General features: G+C 41.2%; 2 protein-coding genes across 2 annotated transcripts; both read left to right on the top strand.

Moving 5' to 3' along the window:
* The first annotated feature begins 799 nt into the window (after positions 1–799).
* Positions 800–3,120, top strand: LOC137255815 (uncharacterized). The gene is made up of 3 exons (XM_067793368.1): positions 800–1,120; positions 1,654–1,722; positions 3,010–3,120. The coding sequence occupies exons 1-3, from the start codon at positions 908–910 to the stop codon at positions 3,061–3,063; spliced, it is 336 nt and encodes a 111-aa protein (XP_067649469.1). The 5' UTR covers positions 800–907; the 3' UTR covers positions 3,064–3,120.
* Positions 3,121–11,239: 8,119 nt separating this feature from the next.
* LOC137256609 (succinate--hydroxymethylglutarate CoA-transferase-like) lies at positions 11,240–23,227 on the top strand. The gene is made up of 12 exons (XM_067794490.1): positions 11,240–11,378; positions 12,113–12,197; positions 15,579–15,652; positions 16,016–16,101; positions 16,214–16,385; positions 16,630–16,865; positions 17,342–17,437; positions 17,854–17,928; positions 18,997–19,094; positions 20,228–20,330; positions 21,772–21,835; positions 22,081–23,227. Exons 1-12 carry the CDS (start codon positions 11,282–11,284, stop codon positions 22,227–22,229), a joined length of 1,335 nt encoding a protein of 444 aa, XP_067650591.1. The 5' UTR covers positions 11,240–11,281; the 3' UTR covers positions 22,230–23,227.
* The last annotated feature ends 4,038 nt before the right edge of the window (positions 23,228–27,265 follow it).

Raw genomic sequence — 27,265 nt, 5'->3', positions numbered from 1 at the left:
AGCCGGTTTACCCTTGTGAAATACGAGTACTCCTGTTTGATAATGGATATCAATTCCTGTCTTTCAACTGCTTATCAGTAATTTCACAGCAACGTTAAGATAGTCACGCGATCTGTTCGTGTTATCTCCCTTGTAACACAATATGTCCAGACACAACACCCAGACTGGAAGGTCGAAAAGTGAGGGCTTACCATAAACTGTCACCGTTGTAGGCCACTATATGTCATAGCAAGTATAATAAGTGTGAGTACTGTTGTATTCCCCACCATCAGCATACATCTTTACAGTATAATAACACTAACACACGTTGGTGTTTCAACACCATTTCTTTGTCAAACAACGTATGTCGACAGTTTTCCAATGTAATGAAAATATTGCGGCAACTGATAATTTAACTTCATAATTTAAAATATAAATTTCGTTGTAATGTCTTTCAAGCCAAAATCATTGAATCCCTCAAAGAACTATGGTTCGAATCTTAAATTCCCTCATATTTACCACAGCTGCATTATATAATATAACATAACACAGTGACAAATAAGCATGGCTGTCAATACTTGGCCCTATATTACCATGTTAACCTCGCTTCCATTGGTGTTTAACATAGGTTTAAATAATATTTTCAAAAATTGTTTGAGGACGTTCGGTGAGCTCGATAGCTACATGTGTGTTCATAGAAGGTTAACGATGTTTCAATTTGACAAGGTGTTCCGATCAGAACCTGCAGTTGTCGTAGAACACCTATTAGTTAATGTCACTCTGTCCTTAACACCCAATCATCGGTAATATTTTGTTTGACAATCACCACTAGCAACGGCACTGTAACGCCAGCGGGCGTATATTACCTTGTGCATGCACAACCTTCAGACATACCTGGCTGGGTTAGGGCGTCTAAAGCACCATCAATATGGGCGAGTGGTCAAACGGTCTCTTCGGCTGCTTCAATGATTGCGGATTATGCATCATCACCTATTTTGCACCGTGCTACACCGCTGGGAAGATTGCAGAGAAAACTGGTGACAGCTGTTGCACCTATGGATGCTTAAGCATTTTAGGACCTATTGGTATCTACACTAGAGCCAAAACAAGGGGCAAGCTGAGAGAAAGCAAAGGAATCGAGGTAAAGTTGAAACGTCACGTCACGTTTATTGCGTGTAATGGTACACTTCAGCAGTTCATAAAGGCATGCGAGAGCTCGCTATGGTGTTCCACGATAATTCGTTTTATGTATCTGTTGCATGTTATAAATCAGATACCAGCATGACAGGAACGATTTACACACGTGTTTTTCAAGGAAGTGATCTCGAGTCAAATACTTTTAAGATGAAGTGTCTAATCATTAGGTCCTCTGTCAAACGTCCGCACTATGACCTCTAAAATAATAGAGTGTAGTAGGATTTCACTTTGATGATAATTCTTAAGTTTAATACGCCACTATGTTTGTGTTGCATTCAGTATGTACACTTCTGTTCATGGTATCTATAATATACAGTAGTTACAAAAAAATTACTTGCAACAAAATTTCGAACTAAAACACTGTTCCTCTTCAGCAATTTGTTTCCACGTGGCTTGGAAATACCCGAATGGTAATTTGTTTTTAAAACTGATCATATGCAGAATTTGTGGCCGTCAATGACATCATTTGCATTTCAGGGCGGCTTCTGTAACGACTGCATCATGCACTGGATCTGTGCAATCTGCTCACTCATACAGGAAGCTCAGGTACGACTCACCATCGTGATCACTATTATCACCAACAGTATGGTTGGTAGGTACATAGCGCACCCCACCTGGGCATAATAATAATTACCTGTGGTACGTGAGACTTCATATCATTTTACCCGATGCCCACTCTAACCGCGTCCAAACCTCAATGTGTCTCCGCTCATACGGGTTACCACGGGAAGCCCACAGCCATTCTATATAACAGAGACCATCGGTATATGGTCTCTTACTGGAACAAGATGGCAATTCGCAATACGACGGACATACTGGCAAGAATCAAATCAGTTCCATTGTTTCAAATATGTTACTGTGAAACTATCATAGTGCTAACATTTTATCAAGTTGTTGAATTCACTTGATTCTCATCCGTCGAAAGTATGAATTGTCACTCATAATCAGGTATGCTCAACAGGATTGGCGGCAGGATTGCGAGGGTAATCTTGGCGTGGGGTACGGTTATTTGGCATGTTTACACATACTTGTGTAGAGGCGGGGCTTCACCTTTAACAGTAGCGCGTCCACTTCAAGACGATTCGTTTACTGGTTGCTATGGGCCACCCATTTGTAGTCGCCCCTTGTCTCGTGCTGCAACATATATGACCCTTCCTGACAACTAAGGATATCTCTCGCATTACTCTTCACTTATGGATTGTTATGCAATCCAAACTAGGCTAAAAACGTTTCCCTGAAGTGAATGTAATTTACAGAAATAATGTTCATATTAAAAGAAATCTAATGAAAAGGAACTCTGAGATTGTTTTCAACTTGTCTCCGAAATGAGCGTAGTTTACAGAAAAAAGTTCTTAGTGAAAAACATAGTGTAATGAAAAGGTATCTGCTTCTTCGTTTCCCCCTGTGGAAATCTAGACTTGCCATATTTTCTCGGCTTTCTTGGATATATTTGCCACAGGAACAGACTAATTCCGAACAAAACAATATTGGTTGATTGTTACAAATAGAGGAAAAGTAACCCCCACAACTTCTTTAGGTCATATCACAAAGGGAACATATAAATAAAAATTTGTACTTATTATGTGTGAAATGTATAACATCATGCTGAAATTCCGAATAAAACATTGTATCATCACTTGTCTCGAACGGCAGGTAAACGTCAAAAGGACCTAAACACACTTTTATAGTACTCATAATATTTTTCTAATAAAATGGATCTTCTTTGACAGGATGACATATCGAAAACAAATAACACACTCTAAAAAGAAATTGGCTGACCCAATATACCTGATATTTGTTTGTTTAAAATCACTTCAAATATGTACTTTTTAGGAAGTAGACGCACTGGATCGTGCAGGCCAACAACAGTCGATGGCGCGACAGTAGGTGTGTGCTCCGGCCCATGTCAGACCCTCCGTCCATTGATGATCCATTGATCAGTTTCCACCTGTGATACGGCCTATGGATTATATCCCATATTTTCGTTGTCGAGCAGTTGATTCAGCCAGCCAGCCAGCCAGCCAGACAGCTTTCGTCCAAAGATGAATATCGTCTACATAAACAACGCTCACGAACATTCATCGACATGACATTCATCATGCCACATGTCAACTTGTGATTACGTGTTTTGAATAAAATATTTATCGTTTTATTAACATATGAGTCTAGTGTTTTATTATTCATGTGAATGTACATATGGAATTCTTTAAAAAGGATGTCTACGTCGATACTGACATCGAGTATTGTGAGTGAATGTAGCGTAACACAAGCCGGTGAAAGATGGTGCTCATCTATGTGTTACAGTGAAGATGTAAAGCCAGGGATTATGTCTGTATAATCCATGAAATTTTCAGTGATTATGTATAATGTCTTATTCTCTAAGTGAGATTATACATATTTTCAGAAATCACTTCACGTGTGGAATTAGACTTTTGTATTCAGCAGAATAGAGACGTTTCTTTGCTACAATAATATTTTCTAAAATTCAAGTATATTTTTCAGTGAACATGTACGATCCTGAAAGTTGCATTGAATATCCATGAGTCAATCACACATTACACATCATCACTGAAAATTTCAGGGATTAAACACAATCCCTGGATTTACATATTTACTGTCACATATACATACGAGATGAGATGTGCATGTCGAGCCAGTTTGCTCCAGCTAATGGAGACTTAAACAAGGAGTATTTGGAATACAGATCCTGTGATCTTCAGCTCATTAGTTTGCGCTTGTCACACCATTTCTCACTTACGCCAGTTTTCCTGAGTATGCATACATGGTTACTGAAATTATTGGTCGGTACTTCCGTAAACAGGCGGACTGATTGCTCTGATCGTGAAGCCATGAAGCGGTTCCCTAGGGAGGTTACCTGAAGAACACTCAACATGTTCTATACCCTTCAGCTAGAAATTGTTATTACAGTAAATACTACGTTGTCTTAGCTACAACAGAGGCATCACTTGACTATGTCTATGTGCAGTGACCACGATCGTCTCTGGAACGTGCTCCTTTATGTGCAGTAAAACAACACATTACTAAATGTATATTTTACATATAAACAGTGGAGACGTTGGTACGGGTCATTTGGGTCCATACTGACCAGATGGTCAACTGCCCTCTCCCAGATCATACCTGTTTCCCAGTCCCAAGGCCGTTGTTTTCCCTTCGGCGAAACATTTCAGCAATCAAAATGCTCCAAATGATGCAAGTCATCAATATCTTATTCAGATTCTGAATTTCCATTCTTCCCATTTCTTTTTGAATGGTGTTATTAAGCTACAGTGGGTTCCCATCCCCAACAACACAATAATGATTATAATAAAATGTGTAGCGTTTAGTTAGCGCGACGTAGGTGAAGTCAGCCAACCTGTTTAGTCGCTGTTCCAGAGTCAAGTCACGACTTACACTCAGTATAACCCGGAGATAAATAACTAGCAGATTGCCACGTTATTGTACACGGTACTTGGTAACAGTTAACTCAGAAAAATAGTTTTCACAGAAGCAAGAATCCGTTTGTACGTTTAAATGGAAAGGCGTCCAAGTAGGATTGGAATTTTCAGATTTGCTTTTATCAATGACTTTCTCATTGCGAAGGTAGGTGGGAGACACAGCACTATATATAGTGTCGACAACCATTGTGTGGTATCCTAACGCGCATCATGGTGCCGTAGGTCTTCACCGGTTCAATGGCGATAATTTAACTTTAATGACAGGCAGCAGACCTACACATGACTTAGAGCTGCATGGTGACCTTTGAAATAATAACCCAGCCCTTTTGATCTAAATCTTATGGACTACACTGTGAATACGAATATCAGCTTACTAAACTCCGAGAAGCTACATAGATAATATACACTCCCTGCTACTACCCATGTTCCGTGAAGGAATGTTGCTGTAGGACAGGGGCTGAAGGTCGAGACAACTCTCCTTCATTTGAGTGAGTGAGTGTGAGTTTAGTTTTCAGCCACTTTTAGCAATATTCCAGCAATATCACTGCGGGGGACACCAGAAGTAGGCTTCACACGTTGCACCCATATGGGGAATCGGACCTGGGTCTTCTGCATGACGAGGGAACAATTTACACAATGGTCTACGCCACCTTCCCTCCTTCATCTGAGACCGCAATATGGAACGTCAACCAATTTTACTTATCGGATCCTCCTCGTCCTCCACTAAGAAGATCGGTGATGGTCATGGGAGGTTAATTGTACCGGGACGTGACGACTGGTACTGTCAGTAAATCAACACATGATCGCCCATAAGGCCGGGTGGCATTAGTAATAGCAGTGATTGATACTTTAAATTATAGTTCAAGACTTTTATTGGCCGTCTTTGTGTATCATGACAGTGTCAGTGAGTGAGTGATTTGGGGGTACATGTTAACTGAATTCTAGGTGTATGGTGACATGTATAGGCTTTCTGCAGGAGGAACTTCCCACGTCATGCAGAACGTTAACGGACTTCGTATCTGACACACATATGAAAGGTATAGACATGGCCATCCGGTCTGATAACACCCGGTGTCATAAATGATTGCAGTGATTCATTAATAGATGTCTATTTGTGATCAAAATATGACGTTAACTGGCCACGGTTTGAATACATATTATCATGAAGAACTACCAACAATAGAAACATAAAACGTTGATACATTTACGCAAAGTACAGCAAGCTTTATTTTGAGCGCTGGTGTTTGTGAAGTGTACATAAGTCAGCACCTGATATAACATAGTCTTGTAACCATACAGTCTCCAGTTGCGTTTGGAACCAACCACAGCATGAGATCGTTGGTATACTAGCAACAGACAAACAAAACAAACCCCCTGCATTCATAGTACAGGTCGATAATTGGCCTTAAGGTATTGGAATACTAGTCCTGCACTGGCGTTACCGGCCTACAAGTCACGAATACGTGTTTGCTGTAAGGATATGCAGGGATATTATTTCACGTCATGATCATAGAGAGAACCGAGAATTCGGTAACGCTCTGTCACATATATTTATTTCATTTACATATATAATGAACCTAAAAGGTTGCAACAAAAGGGGAACTTGTATCCCGATATGTCAATGCACAATATCAACATAGCAGCTAGGGTCAAATATTGATCTAACCCCAACAACGGAAACTGGTTTGTTCAATGTCTACTTTGTTCAATGTCATGTTGGCGTTAACGCTGATGTACAATCCAATGCAATGGTCATATATTATGACAGTATGGTGGAGGCTTTGTATGTATGATGGTAATGATCCCGTCTGAAACGACCACGTTTATCTATTATTCCAATTTACGAATCTTTTTCTTGAAACCACCGTTCATTTCTCTGTCTTGACCATCAATGCGTATGAATGTCTTTGCAGATTTTAAGTCCTAGATCTCTGTATTGCTAAAGGGGCGCCTGATATTGCAGGGAACAGTGAACACATACAATGACAAGTGCATCATATTGGTAAACTGAAAACAGAGAGAAGGTGTTTATGAACTTTGTAATGACAAAGGCTTCATCAAGTGCTCGTCAAGAATGTGGCACATAATCAAGCACATTTGCACATCTCAACAGAAAACGTATTGTTACGCAAAACATCCGTACTTCACTGACTACAGATGACACTACTTCAGATGTCTATTCTCAGATGATATCAGCACAGATGTAATGAGGCATGTCATAAAAACAGATGTAATAAGAGTTAAAGATGTAAGAAATACGGACCCGTGAAGATTCAGGATAGAACTGGTCTCCAGCAACCCATACTTGTCGTAAAAGGCGACTAAGGGACAGGTGGTCAGGTTTGCTAACATGGCTGACATATGTCATCGTATCCCAATTGCGTAGATCGATGCTCATGCTCTTTATAACTGGATTGTATGTAGTATTGTATTGCTGAATGTGACATTAAACAACTAACCATAAACACAGATATTAAAGAACATGTCATGAATGCATTTGTAATAAAGTCTTCTTTGTACACACATGCGAAAAATTGTCATGAACAGTGATGTGATACAGCATGTCGTGCAGACAGATGTAATAAAGCTTGTCGTGAACACAGGTGTAATAAAGCTTGTCATGAACACAGGTGTAATAAAACCTGCTTTGTACACACATGCGAAAAAAATGTCATGTACACTGTGGTAATAAAGCTTGTCATGAACACAAGTATAATGAATCTTGTCATGAAGACAGATGTTATAAAGTCTGCCTTGTACACAGATGTAATAAGGCTTGTCATGTACACTGATGTAATAAAGCCTGCCTTGTACACAGATTTAATAAAGTCTGCCTTGGACACAGACGTGATAAAGCATGTCATGAACATATATGCGAAACACTATGTCAGGTACACAGATGTAACGCCTGTGTGTAAACGTTTTCAATACTCTCATACAGTAGATATCAGAAAAAATAATCATGGTCCTTCATACTGGCACATGCACTGGAAGTGAAAACTCCCATAAACGGTTAACACTTGTTTTGTGTGACTGTGTGTAAACCAGAAGCCTTTCGACTTGTCTCTGTGGCGGCTCATCTCTCTCTGCACGTGGCGTTCCATTCAATGCGATCAATTCAGGTCAAAGGCTTTTGTACACTAAATCACGATCTTCACAGCATGACGGAAGGTCCTCGCGACTAGGTCTGTTGAACCGGTGTGGTCATGAGGAAATGTATTAACGTCATATTGAACATTGAACCATGACATGAAGTGTATCTTTACGATTACAATAGCACCTCTACAATAGTACATGGCGAAATACATGGATCGGTTTGTTTGACTGTAAAGCAGAGTTCATGATACTCATGTTTGCAGCAGTTAATAAAATATAAAGACAGTCATACATCAATGTCTTACAATTATTCAGCTACATAGTCTCACACCAACTGTATTCACTCCGAACAAACTTTTGGAAGTGGAACGAATGGAATGTAAGAGCCACTAAAACACTTTGAAGCATGGAAGTAGCTACTGCATTTCGCACAAAGGGTACACGTTTACAACAAATATGGACAGACCATATGGCTCACAGAAAATCCCCATATTGATCTGTACATTGTAGTTTTAATCGACACACAATAAGACTTGCTGGAAATGCTCAGAGATGTGTGGAAGAGCATGTCATATATACTATCCCAAAAAGATACGCATAATCGATTTGAAATTTAAAAATTTATTAATTACCTATTGTGTTCAAACAAGCGTCAATATATACAACAGAAGTGTTCATACCAAGATTTTACACAATTGCACAAGTAAAAAATCAGTTTAGCTGAAAATGTTGATTTTGATGAGATTTCTTACAAAGATGTCGATGTAGGATGTTAGGTGAAGGGTGATATATATAGAGTTTTGGATAAAAGGTGATATCAGCAGACAGTTGGATAAGACCTACTGTATGTAGAATTTTGGATGATGCGTAGTGAGTGTAGAGTTTGGGATGAAGTATGATCCATGCAGAATTTGGATGAGGGGTGATTTATGTAACGTGTGTGGGGTAGGTGTGCGATATGTGTGAGTTTAGCAATTAGCAATGTTTTAGCAATATCCCGGCAAGGGACAAACATTGTACAAATGGGGGGAATCGAACGAGGGTCTTCGGTAATCTTTAACCACTAGACTAGTCCACAGCCCCCGTTGATCTTTCTAGTGTTGTGTGTTTAGATTGTGAAGATTCGTTTATGTAGGGTGTTGGATGAACGGTGGTGCATGTAAGTGTGGTGAATGAATGAATTTTACATTTTCTTCGTTTCCTGCAAAACATTCGGCGAGTACGGTGAATTATGACACGAATACAAACTACATGATTACGTAATCATCATTTAATGATGGGAAAGAAAGTTAAGCATATAAATGCTTGAATAAAATACGAATCATAGGTAGACCCTGCTCTGTGGGTTCCACGAACGAAAGATTGTGTATGTAAGGCGATATATGTGGTATGGTGTGTGTAGAGTGTGCAACTTCTTGTACATAGAGTGTAGGATGAAGGGTGGTGTATCCATATTTAGCATAGTGTTTGTAGATTGTGTAGATGCTGTATGTAGGTGGAGATGTCAGTAGTGTTATGTGTGAAGGCTGATGTGTGTAGTGCGGTGTTTGTAGACTGATGTGTGAAGTGTGGTGCGTGAAGGCTGATGTGCGTAGTGTTGTGTGTGAAGGCTGATGTGTGTAGTGAGGTGTGTGAAGGTTGATGTGTGTAGTGTTGTGCGTGAAGGTTGGTGTGTGTAGTGTTTTGTGTGAAGTTTGATGTGAGTAGTGTGGTGTGTGAAGGTTGATGTGTGTAGTATGGTGTGTGAAGTTTGATTAGTATGGTGTGTGAAGTTTGATGAGTATAGTGTTTGAAGGTTTATGTGTGCAGTGTAGTGTTTGGAGGTTGATGTGTGTAGTGTAGTGTTTGAAGGTTGATGTGTGTAGTGTTGTGGGTGAAGGATGATGTGTGTAGTGTGGTGTGTGAAGGTTGATCTGTGTAGTGTAGTGTTTGAAGGTTAATGTATATAGTGTGGTGTGTGAAGTTTGATGTGTGTAGTGTTGTATGTGAAGGTTGATGTGTGTAGTTTGGTTTGTGTGTAAAGTGTAGGTTGGTGATGAACATTATTATCCCTGATAATTGAAGATACCTGTAATGCTTCAGAAGTCCTATTGCCTGGTGGGTGAACAGATGTAATTGTAAACCCTCGCCGTAGGTCCTTCGTTGTGGGGCAGGACTGCAGACTTAGAAACCCTCAGAAGTCAAGCTATCCATGGACTGTCCGAAAGCAACTTTGCTCAACTTCACCTGATATGCCCACAGGGTCATCCACATCCACGAGTAATGGCAGGCATATCTGAAGGATGAAAATGGCTTTTCCAAAGAAACACATTTGAGTATAAATTATGTGTATACACTTTTGTACTTTTGGCAAAAAGAAATACCGATGCGAATACGAATAAACTTTTGTTGCTATGTTCTTTGATAATGATTCAAATACTTTGTGCACACAGTGAGCACCACACAGTGCCACTGCCGTTGAGCATGAAAATGAAGATCTGTAATTGTTGCCACAAAACTATATAAAGATGTTCCAGTATTTATACGTTGAATGATTTTATTATTCACATCAATGAACACATGTTCTTCAGCAATCTTTGAAGCATTTTCTTTCAAGATGCAAGTATCAAATACCAGAAGCGAACGTAAAATATCATCACTCACCCAAACAATGCAAAACGATTTTCCCCGTGTGAGAGGATAAGTGATGTTCCTTGAATCTTCAGTATAGATGGCCCTTACGTTATAAATTATTGATAATTTATCAAAGTGCTTATTTTCTTTTGCCTTTTGGCATTCTTTCATTCTGCATCATATATCTCAACATGTGTTGACATAAAAAAGTCTTGAAATTTTCTTTTAACAGTAATGATGACGACAACAATTATAAGATCAACAGTAAACATCAGTAACAAAAATAAAAGCGTGTAACCGCTAAGTTTTATATCTACATGGTTTAACTGGTATATCATAACAGGTAAAATATGTTGTATTTATCGTGTGTACAACATCCTCAATACAACTTTATCCACACTGCCAAAACAACCTTTTCACAGACCATCATGAACACTGTTCGTGGTAGGTTTTGTACGAGTGCGTGCTGAAATAACATTTTAAATATGTAGATCAAATATCTTGCGCGTGAATGTTCATGACAATTTTTGTCATATGTTGCTGTTTAGAGTACTTTTTGAAATTAAGAAGATCAGAATCTATGCGTGAAAATATTGGTTTTTTGCGTGAACGCGAACACTGATGAACATATCGGATGCAGCAAACCCTGGTTGAATACCTGTCCACCTACGCCATTCTGGAAACAAGACGAAAACAGTGCTTTACCCACACAAAATAGCTTCAGATCTTCACTCGTAACTCGTTTGTAGCTGCGTTTCCTGAGTATGCAACCTTCATAAACTTCACATTGTTTCACAAACAACTCGATTACTATACTTCGTGAACAACCTGAACTAACTGACCCGTGGACGCGTATAATCCCCACTGCTGGGAGCTAGGTGTAGTCCTCGAGTCTGTTCGTTTTCTAAGGGAGGTAACTGCATGTTTCAAACAGCCTCATCATGATGGCCGGGTCACAGTGCGGTAGGGTTGGTCATGTCGTTAGTGCATGCAGCGTTCGGTTACTGCATCGATACAGCGGAGGCAGATGTAGTTTGGGTAGGCACCTATAGTAACACCTTGATGTAACACTGTTGTCTGTGTAACGGGTTTTAGTGTCGAGGGTAAGTGTGTTGTGTGATCATGGTGTGGAGGGAAGGAGGGGAGACAACTCTCGCTGAAGGATGCATTCATAAAATGTGTTGGTCATATGGATGATAGCGAATGGATTGTGCAAAGTAAGATTGGGTATTTTGTATAGGCCATTAAAAGGATCGAAGACCTCGTGATTAAAAATTTTGAATTACGGGGTGAATTAATATACTTGTCACACTCCTTAGCATGAATCTTGTATTATATTTGTCAAATGCCTTCTGTGCATTTTTAGAAAGGTCAAGATTGTAGGTGGTAATTAAAGTACAGTTTATTCGCTGACATGGGATTCTGTGTACTGGCATTTTATTAGGCTCTATTTGACTTGCATGGTAGCATGTTTTGGAAAGTAAATACCAGTGTGTTATATTGATACACTTATGGCTGTATAGGTCTCCGTTACCATATGCATAAACCCAAGACGCTCTGTTTTATATTTCTCGAACGGTTATATGATTTAGGTCAACATTATTTATTTCTTGCTCGCAACACAACCCGAGGGATACCCATTTGTGGAGTCTTCAGACCTTACGAAAGTTGTTCCTTACGTTATGAGGTCAATGGTACACTATAGTATCAACATTCTACCTTTCCCATGTGATGTGTGTTCAACTGATGCTCTGAAAATCCTGTTTCTTCAGTTACAAGGAAGTGTCTATCAACTTCATCAGAGCAGTCGGAACGAAGAAGTCCCCTGGAAGGAATACGAATTCTAGATCTTACCAGGTAGATGAGCATACCATATCGTTGCATAGTTAGACAATTAAGAAATGTACTGTCTTATTTCTTCACATTTCGTGAAAAATATATGTGGATGTCTGTCAGGACTGTTCTGTTTGATGTTCTGGAAGGATGATATTGTTTTGTGTTTTTGTAGGGTGTGTATTGGGCCACATTCAACATTCTGAAAGTCTCATTCTCTCATGTGATCCGACAGTGTCACGTGTTTGAAGATCTGGCGGGGTGAAACTGTGTAATCCTATGATTTGGTCGTACTGCTTTATCGTCTGGTGGGGTCGTTCTGTGTAATGGTATGACTTGGTCGAACTGATTTATCATCTGGTGGGGTCGTTCTATGTAATGGTATGACTTGGTCGTACTGCTTTATCATCTGGTAGGGTCGTTCTGTGTGGTGGTATGACTTGGTCGAACTGTTTTATCATCTGGTGGAGTCGTTCTGTGTAATGGTATGACTTGGTCGAACTGTGTTATCATCTGGTGGGGTCGTTCTGTGTGATGGTATGCCTTGGTCGAACTGTTTTATCATCTGGTGGGGTAGTTCTGTGTGATGGTATGACTTGGTCGAATTGTTTTAACATATGGGGGGTCGCTCTGTGTAATGGTATGACTTGGTCAAACTGTTTTATCATCTGGTGGGGGCCGTTCTGTGTAATGGTATGACTTGGTCAAACTGTTTTATCATGTGGTGGGGTCGTTCTGTGTAAGGGTATGACTTGGACGTACTGTTTTATCATCTGGTAAGAGTCGTTCTGTGTAATGGTATGACTTGGTCGAACTGCTTTATCATCTGGTGGGGTCGTTCTGTGTAATGGTATGATTTGGTCGAACTGATTTATCATCTGTGTAATGGTATGACTTGGTCAAACTGTTTTATCACCTCGTGGGGGTCGTTCTGTGTAATGGTATAGTTTGGTCGTACTGCTTTATCATCTGGTAGGGTCGTTCTGTGTTATGGTATGACTTGATCGAACTGTTTTGTCATGTGGTGGGGTCGTTCTGTGTAATGGTATGACTTGGTCAAACTGTTTTATCATCTGGTGGGGGTCGTTCTGTGTAATGGTATGACTTGGTCGTACTGTTTTATCATCTGGTAGGGTCGTTCTGTGTAATGGTATGACTTGGTCGAACTGTTTTATCATGTGGCGGGGTCTTTCTGTGTAATGGTATGACTTGGTCGAACTGATTTATCATCTGTGTAATGGTGTGTCTTGGTCGAACTGCTTTATCATCTCGTGGGGTCGTTCTGTGTAGTGGTATGACTTGGTCGAACTGATTTGTCATGTGTGTAATGGTATGACTTGGTCGTACTGCTTTATCATCTGGTAGGGTCGTTCTGTGTAATGGTATGACTTGGTCAACCTGTTTTGTCATGTGGTGGGGTCGTTCTGTCTAATGGTATGACTTGATTGAACTGTTTTATCATCTGGTGGGGGTCGTTCTGTGTAATGGTATGACGTGGTCGTACTGCTTTATCATCTGGTGGGGTCGTTCTGTGTAATGGTATGACTTGGTCGAACTGATTTATCATCTGGTGGGGTCGTTCTGTGTAATGGTATGACTTGATCGAACTGTTTTATCATCTGGTGGGGGTCGTTCTGTGTAATGGTATGACTTGGTCGTACTGCTTTATGATCTGGTGGGGTCGTTCTGTGTAATGGTATGACTTGGTCGAACTGTTTTATCATCTGGTGGGTTCGTTCTGTGTAATGGTGTGAATTGGTCGATCTGTTTTATCATCTGGTGGGGTCGTTCTGTGTAATGGTATGACATGGTCGAAGTGATTTATCATGTGGTGGGGTCGTTCTGTGTAATGTTATGACTTGGTCGAACTGTTTTATCATATGGTTTGGTCGTTCTGTGTAAGGGTATGACTTGGTCAAACTGTTTTATCATCTGGTGAGGTGTTTCTGTGTAATGGTATGACTTGGTCGAACTGCTTTATCATCTGGTAGGGTCGTTCTGTGTAATGGTATGACTTGGTCGAACTGTTTTATCATGTGGTGGGTTCGTTCTGTGTAATGGTGTGACTTGGTCGAACTGCTTTATCATCTGGTGGGTTCGTTCTGTGTAAGGATATGACTTGGTCGTACTGTTTTATCATCTGCTGGGGTCGTTCCAAGTAATGGTATGACTTGGTCGAACTGCTTTATCATCTGGTGGGGGTCGTTCTGTGTAAGGATATGACTTGGTCGTACTGTTTTATTATCTGGTGGGGTCGTTCTGTGTAATGGTATGACTAGGTCGAACTGTTTTATCATGTGGTGGGTTCGTTCTGTGTGATGGTATGACTTGGTCGTACAGCTTTATCATCTGTGTAATGGTATGACTTGATCGAACTGTTTTATCATGTGGTGGGGGTCGTTCTGTGTGATGGTATGACTTGGTCGAACTGTTTTATCATGTGGTGGGGTCGTTCTGTGGGATGGTATGACTTGGTCGAACTGTTTTATCATGTGGTGGGGTCGTTCTGTGTAATGGTATGACTTGGTCGTACTGCTTTATCCTCTGTGTAATGGTATGACTTGGTCGAACTGTTTTGTCGTCTGGTGGGGGTCGTTCTGTGTAATGGCATGACTTGGTCGTACTGCTTTATGATCTTGTGGGTTCGTTCTGTGTTATGGTATGACTTGGTCGAACTGTTTTATCATCTGTGTAATGGTATGTCTTGGTCGTACTGCTTTATCATCTGGTAGGGTCGTTCTGTGTAATGGTATGACTTGGTCGAACTGTTTTATCATCTGGTGGGGGTCGTTCTGTGTGATGGTATGACTTGGTCGAACTGTTTTATCATGTGGTGGGGTCGTTCTGTGGGATGGTATGACTTGGTCGAACTGTTTTATCATGTGGTGGGGTCGTTCTGTGTAATTGTATGACTTGAGCGAACTCTTTTATCATCTGGTGGGGTCGTTCTGTGTAATTGTATGACTTGGTCGTACTGCTTTATCCTCTGTGTAATGGTATGACTTGGTCGAACTGTTTTGTCGTCTGGTGGGGGTCGTTCTGTGTAATGGTATGACTTGGTCGTACTGCTTTATCATCTGGTGGGGTCGTTCTGTGTAATGGTATGACTTGGTCGAACTGTTTTATCATCTGGTAGGGTCGTTCTGTGTAATAGTATGACTTGATCGAACTGTTTTATCATCTGGTGAGATGGTACTGTGGGATGGTATAGTTTGGTCGTACTGTGTGATGTTTGGGAAGTTGCTTACTTTTTTATGTTTTAGGTATGTTAAATTGTAATTTACCCCTATGAGAGGACCTCACACTATCAACAGTGTACATGAGGATACCCGTTGCCTTCTATCGCCTTCAGATCGGACATGACTGCTCTGTGTGACGTGCTCATGCTCTATACCTTGTCTGCAGGGTTCTGGCAGGTCCGTACTGTTCCATGTTGTTTGCCGACCTTGGAGCAGATGTGATCAAAGTTGAACGGCCAGGTAAGTGTTGGCATTCACATATATAGCTCCTTATAGTTCTCCAGTCATGGGCGCGGTCGGGTAGCCTCGTGGATAAAGTGTTCGCACGTCACACTGAAGACCCGGGTTCGATTCCCCACATGGTTTCTTTGTGTGAAGCCCATTTTGGGCGTCCTGCGACGTGATATTGCTGGAATATTGCCCATTCAGTGACAATCCAGCCTTGATCATTAATATGCCACAACCTGTGCTTGATGTGATTTGTATGTATGGTTTATATGGTCACTTGCTCCATGGTGCTCCCTCCACCCCCATCTCTCTCCTTCACTCCCGCCCTCCCAATCTCACATCACTCTTATTGGCTACCAATTAATATTGTTGCAGGTGCAGGGGATGATACTAGGAGCTGGGGACCTCCCTTTAAGGGCACAGAAAGTGCATACTTCCTTTCTGTTAACAGAAACAAAAAGGTCAGTTTGAAGTCTCCCGATGCCTGTTCTCCATGTTTCAGTGTACAGCAGTAGACTTTGAGAGACTAAAACGTAGAGAATGTCTCTCTTGATGCCTCTTCCTGTGTTGCAGAGTATCGCAGTAGACTTGAAGAAACCGAGAGGTGTTGAGATTGTCAAGCAGTTAGCCGGTTCCTGCGATGTGCTCATTGAGAATTACCTGCCAGGAAAGCTTGGGGAAATGGGTCTTGGGTATGATGACATGAAAGTTCTCGTCCCTCGGCTGGTATACTGCTCAATCTCAGGTATGAAGTGTTTTGTTGACTAGATGGGGTTAGATAAAGATTAAATTCTATTTTATATTTACAAACTGGAATCTGTTGAGCATATTGATGATAGAACGAAGAGAACACACCTTGTCAGTAAGTCTTGCATTTTCAGACATCTGTTTGGGAACAGGTCGGGGTAAAGTGTTGGCTGACAAACTGATTAAACCAGGGTAAGATTCGGGGTTGGGTAAATTGTCATCGCAGATATTCATGGTTCCAGGATATGGCCAGACAGGACCATACAGATCCCGTGCTGGCTACGACGCCATCGCTTCAGGTGTAGGAGGTCTGATGAATATCACAGGACCACGTGACGGGGACCCTTGCAGGGTGGGCGTGGCAATGACGGACTTGTCAACAGGATTGTACGCATTTGGCGCCACCATGGTTGCACTGCTTCACCGTCAGCAGACTGGGTGTGGTCAGCACATCGACTGTAACCTTCTGTCTACACAGGTATACAGTTACCTTTCTGCATCAGAAACTATCCGTCCATGTATCCATGCAGAATTAACAATGGCAACATTACAAACTCTAGAAGCAGATCTTTTTCTTCATGAATATCATGTCTTTTTGTAAATAGAGAAGACAGATTGATACACATCATTACCTGACTGGCACTTTAATAATTTTAACCAAATGTCCTGTGACTGTTAATGATGATTCCATTTCACACAATGCGTTATGTATTACAAAATATGCACAATATTAAAACTTTTTATGATGCAGTTCACAATTTGTTAAATCGGTGCTAGAATAAAAGTTGTACTCTATTTCATAAATTAGGAACAGTAACCTTCTCCACAAAAGTGCATACCAGTAAATACAATAAACTTACTGTGGCCCTTCGGAACAATCATATTCAATCTTCGTGCTTGCCATATTGTAATTGTTCTTTGTCAGCTGCAACATGTCACTGCACTTATACGTAGGTGGCCTCACTTGTGAACATTGCCTCCAACTATCTGAATGCTGGGATGGAGGCGAAACGGCATGGAACAGGACATGAGAGCATTGTACCGTACCAAGTGAGTGCTGCCTCATACCTTAGATTTGAGGAGCGACTACTACACTCGAATCAGTCGATGCAGTAGCAGATGAGATCAGTGTTTAATAGAGGATTGGTTTGATCGTTCCTTAATGATTGAAATGTCTGCTCTTGCAAGTCCTTCATACTTCCTGTACGTTCAGTGACTGGTTGAACTGATCTTTTGAACAGCGTCAAGTTGGTTGTACTGGCGTTTTATGACTGTTGTCTTGGTGTTTCGGGACTGTTTTTTTTCAGATGTGTCAGTGTCTTGTTGTACTGATGTTTTGGGGGAATTTTCTTACTGGTGTTTTTGGACTATCAATTATGATGTTTCAGCGACTGATTGCCATGATGTTTCGGTGCCACGTTGTCGAGTTGATGTTTCTGTCAGCGTGTTTGATGATGTACTTGCAGGCATTCAAGACCAAAGACGGGGGATATATGTTGGTGGGAGCAGGAAACGACAAACAGTTTCAACTTCTGTGTAAGGTGAGCTGTGGTCAGATGGCTAGGGTCATCTCAAATATCAGTTACAGTGTTTTATAAAATCAGATTACACAATAAATAAAGAATGTACAACAACGAAATTTTAGAGAAGCATAATACTTTATGGATACAGGGTTAGGCACATGTTTCCTCCACTACATTTACAGTGGCTATGTTTCCACTGCAGTCATCTACGTATCATTGGGACATATGTGTCTGTGACGGCATTGTGATAACGTCAGTACCTGGTGTGACCAGCACGAGCATCGATCACTACTCTGCACCGCCTGAATGAGTCGTCGAATGAGGCTGTCGGCGTCTAGCAGATCCCACAAATGTTAAATAGGCGGTTTAGATGACTATGGCAGCACATTCACGTTGTTGCTGGCAAGATAGTCCATGGTAACACATGCAGCATGCGCTCTGTGTTGTCTTGCTGGAAAATCTCTCTTCTGACGTCAGTGGCAGAAATAAGATGACGTTAGAGGATTTCATTACGGTAGCGTACAGCAGTTAAATTTCCCAGTACGTGCACTGGATCTGTCCTACCATTCAAGGATATTACTACCCACACCATGACACTTCCAGCGCCGTATCTATCAGCTTCACGAATACAGTGTCGAGTGTAGCGTTCATTTCTCCGTCGGTAGACACGCATCCTACCATCATGGCGATACAGAATGAACCGCGACTCACTAGAACAGATCCTCCTCCTGTGCACAAGGGTCCATGATCGAACTTTTCTGCACCATTGCAGACGTGCAGGACGATAATGATGCCGTAGAACAGGTGCCATATATGGTCGCATTGGTCGGTTTGTACTGATACTCTAAGCATGCAATGAATTAGTGTACGGGCTGTGTTCACAGTTAGCAATGACACTAACACTGATTTCAAGCATTGTTTATTGAAACATTCTACTTTGAGAAACAAAGTTTAGCTATGCGTGTTTTTTTTTTGCCTAGTACCTTTAATTGTCAGCCCAAAGACAGGCTGATCATGAGGCAAGACGCTTTAGACTGCTCTTGTAAGCAAGAGTGACTGATGTGACATGTCAGATATCTCTTGCAGAGGATGGACTTACCAGAGTTGTTGGAAGATGAGAGGTTCCAACAAAACAAAGCGAGAGTGGCAAACAGAGACATATTACTGCCCTTGCTAGCAAACAGGTAAATGTGTGGCAGCATGGAAACGTGGCGTGGTATGCAAGAAATGCATGGGTTAGAAGGTAGGAGACCAACACAGTGACGTAGTGCAATTACTTGCAGTCTTCTGCTTCATAGTGGGTACTGCATTAGGCTAAGTAAAAAATGAAATGTTTCTCGGGCATGGGCACGTGACTTTTATTAGTGCACGTAAAATTTTTATTGCCATTTAAAAGAATATGATTGTGACTTTGCCGCGTCCTGATCAACCGTTTGTCCACTATGAGAAGGAGTGTCTGTAAGAACGAATGTGACTGAATCTACAACTCATAAACACGTGCTAAACTTTCGTGCTGTATTTTTGAGAGAAACAAGAATACCATTGTGTTCCTCCCTCGTCACTTTTTTTAATAAAAAAATTAAAAAATGCCCTACCGCTCTGCCCTACCGCTCTTTTGAAAAAATGTGCCCGAGAAACGTTTATTTTTTTATGCTACCTTATCAGATGAGAATTCCCTTCATTCATAATCATTACGACAAACTAAACTTAAATACTTATCTACTCAGCCATGGGTATTGCCCAGGGTTTTCTTTTTTAAACAGCCTTAACTAAAGGATTAACTAGTTCCCCGGGCACTTTGATCCTGACCAACACAGACATGTCCAACACAAGCGGCGAATGTATCAGACATAGAACAAACTTTATCGAGCTGAGCTTCAGGGAGTAAAGGACTTGCAGTAGTCCATGCAAAATATGATGCTGTCTCGAGCTGCCTGCCTTATGTCATGTTCCTCTTATCCTATGTTCGAATCTTGTATTATGTTCACTCTGAAAAATGGTTTGTTTTTACCTCTAACGGTGATCGTAGACTTGACCAAAGCCGTCTACACATATTGTTTAAATTGTCTCTTCACCCCACAGCCCATCCTTAATGACAGAAACGTGTCTAGGGAAATCAATACTGAAACAGAATCCAAAGAGTTCTGTTTCAGCGAAATTCGTAGAATCTAAGAGTTAATACATGTTTCTCATTCTATGCACTGTCGAACAAATTCTTAGATACTAGTATTGGATTACGAGAACCTCCAGACCTGGCGGAATGGAAAGGCAAAGCTGACATGGAATGTACACTGTTAACGCTATTACTGTGACCTAGGTTTGAGACAAAGACCTCCTCACAGTGGATGCAGGTGCTCGAGGGGTCGGGAATACCGTATGGTCCTGTCAACAACATGCAGGAAGTCTTCTCCGATCCTCAGGTAAAAGCATAAACACGTCACTGTTGTCAGTACGTGTTACTTTCCTTCAGAAGAACTCACAAGTAAGCTTTTGAGGTAACTCTGAGGTTTACTGAGAATATCAGTGTACCTGACGAGGGTCTGGTTACTGTGTGTAAGTGCATCGCATTTGTGTGTACGAGGATTTTGTGGTAAGTTCTGAGTCTCGCCAAAGTTGAGAGAAATAGTGAAATCTTGATATTGACAGGAAGACATCATTATTTCATTGTAATATATACAGTAAGACAATCTGAAGATTGACATAGACACACATAGACACGTTTAGTGTTGCAATTGTAAAGGGTGTTTGCCAAAAACCAATTCATTAAAATATGGATACAGTACAGAAAAAAACGCTTCCTATGCCACTGTAAAGAGTCTAAGCACGGTAGGTAGAGCCTTAAGACGAATCTTGATGGTATGTATCATCAGCAACCAGAACAATCACCCCTAGAATACACGATTTGATGATGACTGACGACCAGAGTTATACTGATGGTTCAGTTTCCAAAGAGAGCGTACATTCGATTGTGACAGAGACCTTGGCTATGTAGAAAGTATCAGCTTGTTGGGTTCAATGTTTCTGTCATCCGACTCACTATATGTTTGAATCTAATTCAACATCAAGGGGTAATAGCAATTAAAAACCCCATGAAATATTTGATACCACCACCATACAACCAAAGAGGATGGCAAACACAAAGTTTATACCCTCCGCTATCTGGGCTTCTTTGGTAGACTATCTTCCAACAGACAATGGACAGGGCATTCTTTAATATGTTTTGAAACAACAACGGGATCATTTTGGGACTAAGGGGTATGGAACGACAGGGAAAGGTGTTCTCGTCAATCTGCAAAATACACGACCATACAAATGATTGCATTTGATACATTCGACGAGGATGGCACTCACTTAATCAAATGATCTTGATCTAGTCCCAACCCCATCAAAAACCGACGATGATGACGACGTCCTGGTAGAGGTGGAGAACGATTGGCAGTCAGATGAAGTGTTTTCACGGAACTGGAAATATCCCTCAACACCGTACCACTCTGGAAAGAGACAATATTGGAAAATAAATTGTTCTCATATATGAGTATTCGAACTGATCAATTGTAGAAGTGTAATTCTAAAACATTACATTTTTCTTCTGAAACTTTCTGGGGCCGATTGGGTGGCCTAGTGTTAAAACGTTCGCTGGTCACACCGAAGACTCAGGTTCGATTCCCCACATGGATACAATGCGTGAAGCCCATTTGTGGTGTACCCAACCGTGATATTGCCGGAATATTGCTAAACGCAGCATAACACAGTTGTCAGTTAACGTTTGTCAGCTGGATGGGATGGGATGGGATGACAATACAAACGATGGTGTCAGTGTCATAGTTCGCTGCTATATATGCAACACTATTCTCTGTTTAGGTGGTCCACAATGGGATGATCCAGGAGGTTCAGCACCCTACAGCTGGAACAGTCAGACTTCCTGGTAAGCCTGTTCTCACTGGATTAGCACACTACTTCCCTTGCATAACTAATTCGGGTATGGCACCTCGTTCGTTGGTGTATGTCATTCTGTGTTAGTTTACCTCCAGGTGTAACTCAGATATTCGCATAGTCACTAAAACGCTCCTCACCAAGTAAAAGGTATTGGTATCAGTACGGGTTACAAGGCATACGCATCGGATTTGCATATTATTTGGTGATACCAAATGATTTCTTTCGTACTGACAGGACCAGCCGTGAGATACAGTTTGTCCCAGACTGTGGTGCCACGTCCCCCTCCAACCCTCGGACAACACACGCAGGAAGTGCTTCAGGGGATTCTGGGATATTCCGACATGCAGCTTAAGCAACTGATAGAAGCTGGTGTTGTACAATAGAGTTCATTGCTTTGAACCGATTACGTTGGGTTCAGACAGAATCAGCTTCGTTATCAACAGTGATGCAACTGCGCTATAACTACAACAAAAAATATGGTGATGGAAAAGGTGATGGAAACACTGTTGGCACTGAAAATGAGTTTGAGGATGGGTGGATGTCACTTTAGATAAAACTGTTGATTGTTATGACAAGGAAATCAAAAGTAATATTGCAATGCTGAAACTAAATATATGGACGTCAGTTCCGTCCGATGTTTAATGCTATTCTGATGGCAGCTTTCTGACCATTTTGTGCATTAATTGTAAATGTGATGAAAGGTTAATTTGTACGTGGACCTTGAATGATGTAGTTTTACGGTACTGTGGTCGCCAGTTTGATTTTGAATGGACTTGCTGATCCTGAACTGTTTGAGATAAGACTACATATACTAGATGATATATCGCACATGCTGTTGTGATCATCATGAGTGCAATAGTTGCAATTTCGAATATGAATTTGTTAAGTGCCTTTATTGGTTACAAGATTGATGCGTGTGCGTGCGTAAAGCAACAAAATTGCGGCACAAAACGTATTTACCTTGATATTCAGGAATCGAGAGATTACAGTTACTGTAACAAACTGTACCGTTGGTAAATATGTAATGACGTCACAAACACCACCACGTCACATTAGTGGCTTGCAGCGTGAATGCAAAGTTCAAATGGGTAGAAGATATTATATGTGACAAGTGGCACGTGCATGTTCTTAAGCGCCTGTGGTCAAGACCCAAAGCCCGTGATTGGCTACTCCGTTGTGATGACCTTGGGCCAGATGATGATGAGCTGCGTTCCTGACAAAGATTCGTTCTTATGTTATTCAGTTACTCGTGCTTCAATCGAACGGAAACCTTTTACTCGTGCCAAACATCTTTATATACATATCTGCTATTTTCACGTAAACAAGTATTTATGCAATAATACACATTTGAATAAATATAACATAAATCTTGGTTTGTTTCTAATCCCTTTATCGTTTGCAGCTTTCTAGTTTTGAATTTAAAATGGCTTGAGCTATAAATGATACCGCTTAATACCATTATCCGAATTATGAACATACAAAATGTACAAAACTGGGTAAAGGTACAGTCATTTTACATTGCAGGCATGTGCAGACATCTGACATTACAGGCATTTCACATGAACCTGCATCTCACATGTACAGACACATCACATGTACAGACATCTCACATGCATCTGCTTTACACGTGTACAGACATCTCACACGTACAGACAACCCACGGGCAGAGGCATCTCAAATGTACAGACATCTCACGTGAAACTGCTTTTCACATATGCAGACATCTCACATGTACAGAAATCTCACATGTACAGACATCACACATGTGTCTGCCTCTCACATGTACAAACTTCTCACATGTACAGACATCTCACATGTACAGACACTGCACATGTATCTGCTTTTCACATGTAAAGAAATCTCACATGTATATAAATCTCACATGTGCAGACATCTAACATGTACAGATATCTCACACGCACCTAGATCTTACATGTACAGACGTTTCACGTTTACAGACACGTCACATGTACCTGCATCTCACATGTACAGACATCTCACATGTACAGACGTTTCACGTTTACAGACACGTCACATGTACCTGCATCTCACATGTACAGACATCTCACATGTATCTGAATCACCCATGTACAGGCATGTCAAATGAACAGACATCTTACATTACAGACATCTCACACGGACAGATATCTCACATGCACAGCCATCTTACATTACAGACATCTCACATGTACAGACATCTCACACGTACAGACATCTCACATGTACAGACATTTCAAATGCACAGGCATCTCACATGTACAGACATCTCACATGTACAGACATCTCACATGGACAGACATCTCACATGTACAGACATCTGCATCTGACATGTATCTGTATTTTACATGTATAGACATCTCACGTGCACATGTATCTGCATCTCATATGTACAGACGTCTGACATCTACTTGCATCTCACATGGACAGAAATCTCTCATGTATCTGCATCTTACCTGTGCTGATGCCATAAAAGGCCACTCAGCTTGTCGTAAGAGGCGACTAACGGGATATGGTGGTCAGGCTTGCTGACGTGGTTGACACATGCCATCGGTTCCCATTTGCACAGATCGAAGTTCATGTTGCTGATCACTGGATTGTCTGGTCCAGACACGATTATTCACAGACCGCCGCCATATAGCTGGAAGATTGCTGAGTGTGGCGTAAAACTAAACTCACTCACTCACCCACTCACATGTACAGATGTCGCAAATGTACACATATCTCACATGTACAGACATCTCTCATGTACAGACATCTCACATGTACAGGCATCTCACATGTACAGACATCTCACACGTACACACATCTCACGTGTACAGGCATCTCATATGCACAGACATCTGACATGGGCAAACATTTTACATTACAGACACCTCACATGTACAGACATCTTACATTACAAACATCTCATATGTACAGATATCTTACATTACAGAAATCTTACATGAACAGACATCAGGCATGTACAGGCATCTTATATTACAGATATTTCACATGTACAGAAATTTTACATTACAGAAATCTCGCATGCACATACATCTGACATGTACAGACATCTTACATTACAGATATGTGCTTGTACAGACGTCTGAGATGTACATCTGACGTGTGCAGACATATGATATGTACCGGCATCTCACATGTACATGCATCTCTCACGTACGGGCATCTCACTTGTAGAGAAATGTCCCATATACCTCCAGCTCACATGTACAGGTGTCGCTCATACATCTCCATCTCACATGAACAGACATCTCACATGTACAGGCATCTTACATGAACAGACATCTCACATGTACATGCATCTCACATCTACAGGCATCTTACATGAACAGACATCTCACATGTACAGGCATCTTACATAAACAGACATCTCACACGTACAGGCATCTTACATGAACAGACGTCTCACATGTACAGGCATCTTACATGAACAGACATCTCACATGTACAGGCATCTTACATGAACAGACATCTCACATGTACAGGCATCTCACATGTACAGGCATCTTACATGAACAGACATCTCACATGTACAGGCATCGTACATGAACAGACATCTCACATGAACAGACATCTCACATGTACAGGCATCTTACATGTACCTGCATCCCTCATGTACAGACATGTCACTTGCACAGACATCACATATGTACAGGCATCTCACATGTACAGGCATCTTACATGAACAGACATCTCACATGAACAGACATCTCACATGTACAGGCATCTTACATGTACCTGCATCTCTCATGTACAGACATGCCACTTGCACAAACATCACATATGAACAGACATCTCACATGTACCTGCATCTCACATGTACCGAGGGGGTATTCTCAGGACGCCTACTCTCCAAAATTTTCATTTTCGCACGAAGGTGACCTCCAGTTTGATGTTTGATATTGTTATAAACAAGGAATAACAAGCGAATGTCATCAGTGGGTCATCTCAATGTTAGACAGGCAATGAAAAAAGCTCACTCCTATCAGCTCAGCAACTGGGGTGAACGCTGTTCACTTTAATCTAAACCCTAACATGCAAAGGACAGTGTTCACTCAAATCAACTAATCAGCTCACTATGTTCAATCAGTGACATATATACAGTATATACAGTGACGGTACAATACATACTTGGAGATATGGATGTTGTCACATCGCTTGCGAAATGGCAAACGCTCAGGTTAAATTGTTTCTCCCAACAGTAAGTCGTGGCAGATATGTATGTGTAGCTGGTTTATGTCTAATATCTATAACCAGTGAACTCTGTAGTGTCTCTGGAACAGGCTAAGTCCCAAGTGGGGTTGTCTCTTCTCCCATCACACCATTAATTCTTAGAACATCATCAATCAAGCTAAAGAAAAACCCGGAACTTCTCTGTGAAGCTCCTATTCTATATGCAGATGTGACATTCTGATCCTTGCCCAAACTATTCCTGCGGGCGTATACCATCCGCATCGAAGCACAAGGGTTCAGATAACCTCTTGTGTACATGCTACTGCCCAACAAGCCCCAGGCAACCTACACCGCCGCATTCCAGTTGTTGAGGACTGAGACACTGCGACTCCATCTGCATCTCCAGCCACAGATTCTGTAGGTAGATTTTGAGAAAGCCGTTGCAAACGCTGCCCACACTTCTTTGATGGAGTGGAAGTCCGTTACTGCTACTTCCACTACGCCCAAGCATTATGGAAGAAGATACAGCATCTTGTACTTTGCATCATGCTACATGGAGAATGTCGACTTCAGGGAACTGGCTCTCAGAAAAAAGACCCTCCCACTTGCACCCATCAATCAAGTAGACATGTTTGGACAAACGCTATTACCGGAGCACCCATTTATATTCCACCTGCGGGTATATCACAACATGACTACGGGTGTGATTCTTTTTATTCGGTGACTGGATATTACAGTCAGGCCGCGTTAATCCGGACACTTCTATTTTTCATCAAAAACGTTCGGATAGTGAAACGTACGGACTACTGAAACGAACTTTTATGAACACAACTACAGTAGGGTTACTTCCTTTTGACATGGCAATACAAAAACATACGAACGTATACAAGTTTCAAAAGACTTTATTACAGTTTGTAGACATAATAACTTGAATATTTATACAATAACCAATCAAAGCATACAATCATGTCTGGATAGATTATACATACACGTAACAAAACTCACTTGTGAAAGAAATCTACATGACGGTAACAGTTCTGAATGGTGGAGCTTTTTTACTTCGGACCAGGCAGTTTTCTCAGTGCTTCACGGAGATTAAGCGTCTGTGGCCAGTCGGCACACTGGATGAAATGCTTGACGAGATATTTCTTGCAGTGGGCCTCATGATCCCAGCATCCATTGGCTGAATGTGCGATGTGGTGTTTGGGGACAAGAAATTAACTTTCACGTTGGTCAGTTTGAC

The sequence above is a fragment of the Haliotis asinina genome, chromosome 11 (assembly GCF_037392515.1).
Source record: "Haliotis asinina isolate JCU_RB_2024 chromosome 11, JCU_Hal_asi_v2, whole genome shotgun sequence".
NCBI classification, from domain to species: Eukaryota; Metazoa; Mollusca; class Gastropoda; order Lepetellida; family Haliotidae; genus Haliotis; species Haliotis asinina.
The sequence above is the reverse complement of the archived record's forward strand: the minus strand, read 5'-3'. Positions and strand labels throughout refer to the sequence as shown.